The sequence below is a fragment of the Dipodomys spectabilis genome, unplaced genomic scaffold, assembly GCF_019054845.1.
Source record: "Dipodomys spectabilis isolate Male_0828 unplaced genomic scaffold, ASM1905484v1 ptg000098l, whole genome shotgun sequence".
Classification (NCBI taxonomy): Eukaryota; Metazoa; Chordata; class Mammalia; order Rodentia; family Heteromyidae; genus Dipodomys; species Dipodomys spectabilis.
In genome coordinates, this window is record NW_024870775.1 from 11,107,519 (window position 1) to 11,113,136 (window position 5,618).

The window sequence follows — 5,618 nt, forward strand, 5'->3', positions numbered from 1 at the left end:
CTCATCCCTTAGACTTGCCTCCCTCCCCAGACACAGCAAGTTCTGTGTGTATATGTGTGTGTGTGTGTGTGTGTCTGTCTTTCTGTCTATCTGTCTGACTCATTAACCATGACAAAGCTTTTCACCTAATACATGCTCTGCAAGTATTTGCTGAATGAACAAATTAGGACTGAGCAGGGTATTGCTTGCCTGTAATCCTGGCATACAGAAGGTGAAGGTAGGAGGGTCATAGCCCTGGGTCAGCCTGGACAAAAAACACAAGACCCTACTTGAAAATTAAGGAAAGCAACACAGTGCAGCTGCCTCTCAATTACAAGGCCCTGAGTTCAAATCCCAGTACCACCAAAACAACAACAACAACAACAACAAAAGCTGGCATGTAGCAAATGCTCTGTAGATGGCAAATGCCTCTGTGCCCTGGGGCAGGACTGGGCCACTGGCCTCAAGCATCTGGCCTGCACAGGGCAGGGAAGAGGTAGCGGAGCTGAGCCCATTCTGGGCAGAGCTGGGTGGAGCCACACCGCAGCCTGCTGAGACCCAAAGGAGCCTGGAGAGCGCACATCCGGGTGGGGGCAGGGAGCAGGTGGATTAGCACCTGGATGGCGGTTGCTCCCGGGCCCGGAGCCATAGCACTCGCACTCGGGAGCTGCACCCAGCTCTGCTGGCCTGCCAGCTGCTCAGGCACTGCCCACTGCACTGCCGGCCCCAAGAGGCCGGGCAGGGGGCAGGCCAGGGGTGGATCCAGAGTGGATCGGATCCACTCTCCGGCGGAGTGTGGGTCTGCCACATGGGGTCTCAGTCCCCCGGCCCATCCTGGCCCCTGGGTCTGCAGCTGCCTGGGTGGTGGGGAGTTTGGGGGGGATCCCTTTCCCATAGCTAGGCAGGATGAAAACCCAGGCCCGCCTAGGAGACCCAGTACTGCCCATCCGGTGGGACAGCTGGCTTTCCTGGAGCTGTGGAGACTAGGGCTGGGAGTGGGCAGTGTCAGGCTCCTGGGAGCCTCAGATCCCCTGGTGGGGAAGGGAAGATGGGCCTGCCAGAGATGGGCATCTCTGGCCTCCATGCAGCCTGCAGCCCGTCTGGAGGCCCAGCCCAGCTCTGAACCTCCGAATCCCAGCCAGAGCTATGGGTGGCTCATTCCTGAGCACCCCAGCTCATCTCAGCCAAGGAGGCAGACACAGAGCAGGCAACATCCCAGCCTCGGCGGTGGGTGGGCGGGCCCTGAGGCCCTCCTCTGGCCAGGGAGGAGCGAGGACCAGAGGTCAGTAGCCCAAGGTGACCAGCCAGGCCTTGGGCCCTGGACCTGACTGGCATAGTGTCCAGTGCCCAGGTTCTGTGTCCTCCGTGAGGGGCAGGTGGCTCTGGCCTTTGACCTCCTGCTGTCCAGTGCCCAGCCGCAGGCTCGCCCGCACACACATCCCCACGCAAGGACACCCCGAGACCCCAGGCCCACAGTTTGCCTGAGCTCTGACCCCAATGGGGTGGGGACACCCCCCAGCCACCCCCCCAGCCACAGCCACAGCATCCGTCCACCGATCCCCCATCCCAGCAGCCGCCTCCCTCGCACAGCCTGTGGGGACCCAGGCGCCGGGCCAGGAGGGCGCTGGGGTGTGGGAAAGGCCCTCCCCATCTGTCTGCTGGGCCTGGAATGCGCTGACCAGCGCCCGCCTAATCCTGTCTGCAGCCCATGGGGCCGCCCAGCCGCTGGGTCAGAGAGGACCCCAGAGGGCCGGGCAGCGGGCAGGGCTGGGGTGCCGATCCCTCCCCTTGTGCTCAGAGCCTCCTCCCAGCCCGCCTTTCCTGCTGTAATGGGGACCCATGGTGTGTGTGGGGGTGCTATGGCCCCCCAGGAGAGAGGGGCAGGAGGGAGGCCCCCGGGGTGGGGCTGCTGCGCCCCGCCCAGCCGCTCGGCCTATATCCCCAGCTGCTCCCTCTCCGCGGTGGCTGTGGACATGGCGCTGCAGGTGGGTGATGCCCAGGGATCAGGGTGGCCACGAACTCTGGGTCTGGGGAAAGGAGCAGGGCTCCCCAGGCCACCTGCCCCTCCCCACAGACCTGAGGGACTGTTTCTGCCCTCTTGTCAGTCCCCAGATGGAAAGAATTTGGGGGTGAAAGTCCCGGAGTAACCCCCCCACGAGAGGGTCCAGGGGGACAGGGACCAAACACAGGGTGGATGGGTGGGGCTGTGGAGGAGGAGGTCTTGGCTCAGCTTAAAGATCTGTGTCCATGACTTTGACCTTGACTGTCAGTTTGAAGCCTTCAGTGCAGGGGGCCTGGCCCCCGGCTGGAGCCTGACCGTGCAGGGGCAAGCAGACTCCGGACAGGACAGGTAAGGGGCAGTGTGCTTCCCTCTGGGCCTCTGATGCTGGGGGAAGGGGGGTCGCATTCAGTGCTTACCAGCCTCAGAACCACACAACATCCCCAGGTTCGAGATCAACTTCCTGTCAGAGTCGGGGGACATCGCCTTCCACGTGAAGCCCCGGTTCTCCAGTGCCACGGTGGTGGGCAACGCCTTCCTGGGAGGCCTCTGGGGCCCGGAGGTGGTGTCCAGCATCTTCCCTCTGGCCCTGGGGGAGCCCTTCGAGGTGATGGGGGCCGTGGGAGGGGGTGGGAAAGGTGGGAGGAAGCTGGGCGGGGGTCCCAAGCCCCAAAACAGAGAACCCATGGTGGATGAGATTGCAGGCCAGCACCGCAGACACACCGCTGGTCAGAGTGACTCCTCCTTCCTTAGTTTCCCCATTTGTGCCACAGGGAATTCACTACCCTGGCTACCAAGCCTCAGACTTGGGAGGGAGGACAGGTTCCCCAGCATGGGGTGGGAACCGGTTCTGTGAGTCCCTGCTGTTCTTCCTGGAGCCCTCCGGCCCTCTGCGGAGATGGGGGGACTGGCCTCCAAGGCTGGCTGGGGACCAGGATCGCCCACTCTCCTACCGGGCAGATGGAGGTGAGCGCCGATGCCGAGCACTTTCACGTCTACGCCCAGGAACAGAAGGTGCTGCAGTTCCCGCACCGCCACAGGCCACTGGCCACTGTCACCCGGGTGCAGGTGTTCAGTGACCGCCCCCTGGCCCACGTGGAGCTGGCCAAGCGGAGCCTGAGCTGGGGGTAACGTCCCCGCCCCAGCAGGCCCCCAACGCCCCCCAGGACCAGCGGCGCCCCGGCCCCTTCTGCTCAGGTGGCTGGGCTCAGGGTGGACCCCGGTCCTCCGTTGCAGGGATGGGGGTGACTGACCCATCGCAGTCCTAGCTGCAAGCCTCGGCTCTCCATGCACCTGGAATCCCACCCGAGGCAAGCTGGGGGGATCCTCTGGTTTTGTGTGAACCCCCAGCTCCACAACTTCAATAAAATATGAGCAGGCTGCAGGTGCCTGGCTGCCATGGGGCGGGGACACTGCGAGAGAAAGCCCAAGGGGAACCCTAGCTCCCCCCCCCCACCGCCCTTCAGGGTCTGAGATGGGGCTGCAGTGAACACAAGATCCCCCTTCCGATTTCTGATGGATACATGACAGGCCTGACCACAGGGTGTCGGGCCTGAATCCACAAGGCCCCAGACAGGGCTCTCCACGGCCGCTGGGGGCCACCCCACGGCAGGAAGCGCGGGGGGTGGGGGGGAGTCCTGTCCAGGAATCACCGCAGAGGCCCCAAGCTCCCTGAGGCCTCCTCTCTTTCACTTCCTCTAGGGCTTTTCCGGCCTCTTCTCATCCCACCTGGAAACTAGAGCAGACAGACAGACCAGACAGACAGACATGCTGCCAGCCCAGCCCTGGGGGGGAAGGGGAGCGGGGCTAGGAGGAGGAAGGAGGGGGAGGCACCATGGTGTCCAGCACAGCGGGTGGTGGCTCTCAGCTCTGCAGCCTCCAGGTTGGGTGGCCTTCCACAAGTTTGGCCTTCTCTGAGCTTGTTCTTGTCTGTGTGGGGCAAGAGCCCCTGGGGAGGTCAGAGCTTCAACAGCTCACAGCATGACAGGTGTCTGCTAGTTTGCATAGCTGTGTGGTAATTTGTTGCTGTGGGGCCTGAACTCTGGGCCTGGGCGCTGTCCCTCAGCTCTTCAGCTCAAGGCTAGCGCTCTACCACTTGAGCCACAGCGCCACTTCCAGTTTTCTAAGTGGTTTATTAGAGATAAGAGTCACAGACTTTCCTGTCTGGGATGGCTTTGAACCGTGATCCTCAGATCTCAGCCTCCTGAGTAGGTAGGATGACAGATGTGAGCCACAGTATCTGGCTATGTGTTAGTTATTTTTTGTGCTGGTTCCTGGGCTTGAACTCAGGGCCCGAGTGCTGTTCCTGAGCTTTTTTTTTTTTTTTTTTGACTCAAAGCTAGTCCTCTACCACTTGAGCCACAGCTCCACTTCTGCTTTTTGTGTGTGTGTGTGTGTGTGTGTGTGTGTGTGGTTAATTGGAGATATGAGTTTCATGGACTTTCTTGCCCTGGCTGGCTTTGAACTGTGATCCTCAGATCTCAGTTTCCTGCATAGCTAGGATTATAGGTGTGAGCCACCAGCACCTGGCTTGTGTGTTTATTTTAGTATGACCAACATTAGGTATCTAATCATTAGATCATGTTAATATCTTGGTGCATATCTAGCTATCTATCCATCATCCAGCTAGTTAGCTGTTGTCTGTCTGTCTGTCTGTCTGTCTGTCTACCACTCCTCTGTCCACTTGACACTGGTCTGAGTGAGTCTCAGCTCTGGTTTCCTCTGTCAGACTCGGGGCCTCAGACTCGGGGATGATGGAGCCGCTGCTCAAAGCATAAAATGCAGGCCAAGCTTTGTGAGCAAGGGCTGGCACGGGACATAACATCAGTACCTAGAGTTCCATGCACCCTCTGAGGCTGTATGGATGGGGAGATGGAAGGGGAGATGGATAGGGGAGATGGAAGGGGAGATGGAAGGGGAGATGGATAGGGGAATGGAAGGCATCAGAAATGTGAGCGGGGCTGGGGAGGGCCTAGCACCCGCAGTGCTGGAAAGCGGGAGGTGCCTGGGTTTCCCAGCTGGCAGGGCTGAGGGAGCTGCTGGCGCCCGAGCTCCAGGTGGGACAATGGTGGCCCGGACTCCAGCTGTGGGGCTTCCGTCCTGTCTCCGCTCCCCTCCCCAGCCTGTGTCCTCGGCCCAGCTGGCCACCAGCCCCTTCCTGTCGCCCCTGCGGGAGGCCGAGCCTCAGTGTCAGCCAGGCGGGGCCAGGGATGCTGAGGACCGGAAGTGGCCGGCCCAGGCCAGTCTTGCTGGGAAGGGGCCGGGTGCAGGGTCCTGGCTGTCTGTGCCCGCGCCCGCTGTCCTGTTCCAGGGGTGCTGAGCCCACAGGGGGCCCCGGGAGTGCTTGTGCCCGGAGACCAGGTACTTGGTTCATGATTTTGGCTGCTCAACTTCTTTGGGCCTCAGTTACCCTGTGGGTAACCAATTCCCCACCTTGCAGTTATATGAGTAGCGCGTGCACACACACACACACACACACACACACACACACCCCTCACGGTCCCTTGACCCCTGACCTTCCACTGCCCTCAAGGTCCTGAGGCATCTTCCATCCTCAGTCTCTCCATCTGTGAAGTGGGCTGTGGGGAGCTGTGGTCCCCAGGCCTGTGGCTGCAGGAGCTGCGCATCCTTCTAAGGCCAG

The 5,618-nt window shown here is 61.2% G+C and overlaps 1 protein-coding gene across 2 annotated transcripts; it reads left to right on the plus strand.

Moving 5' to 3' along the window:
* Positions 1–1,897: 1,897 nt before the first annotated feature.
* Grifin (galectin-related inter-fiber protein) lies at positions 1,898–3,247 on the plus strand. Of its 2 annotated transcripts, XM_042687012.1 has the most exons (5): positions 1,898–1,964; positions 2,250–2,329; positions 2,426–2,585; positions 2,939–3,105; positions 3,215–3,247. In XM_042687012.1, exons 1-5 carry the CDS (start codon positions 1,953–1,955, stop codon positions 3,228–3,230), a joined length of 435 nt encoding a protein of 144 aa, XP_042542946.1. In that variant the 5' UTR covers positions 1,898–1,952; the 3' UTR covers positions 3,231–3,247. The 2 variants fall into 2 exon arrangements, with proteins under 2 accessions (XP_042542946.1, XP_042542947.1); XM_042687013.1 differs by lacking the exon at positions 3,215–3,247 and having other exon boundaries at positions 2,939–3,109.
* Positions 3,248–5,618: the final 2,371 nt, after the last annotated feature.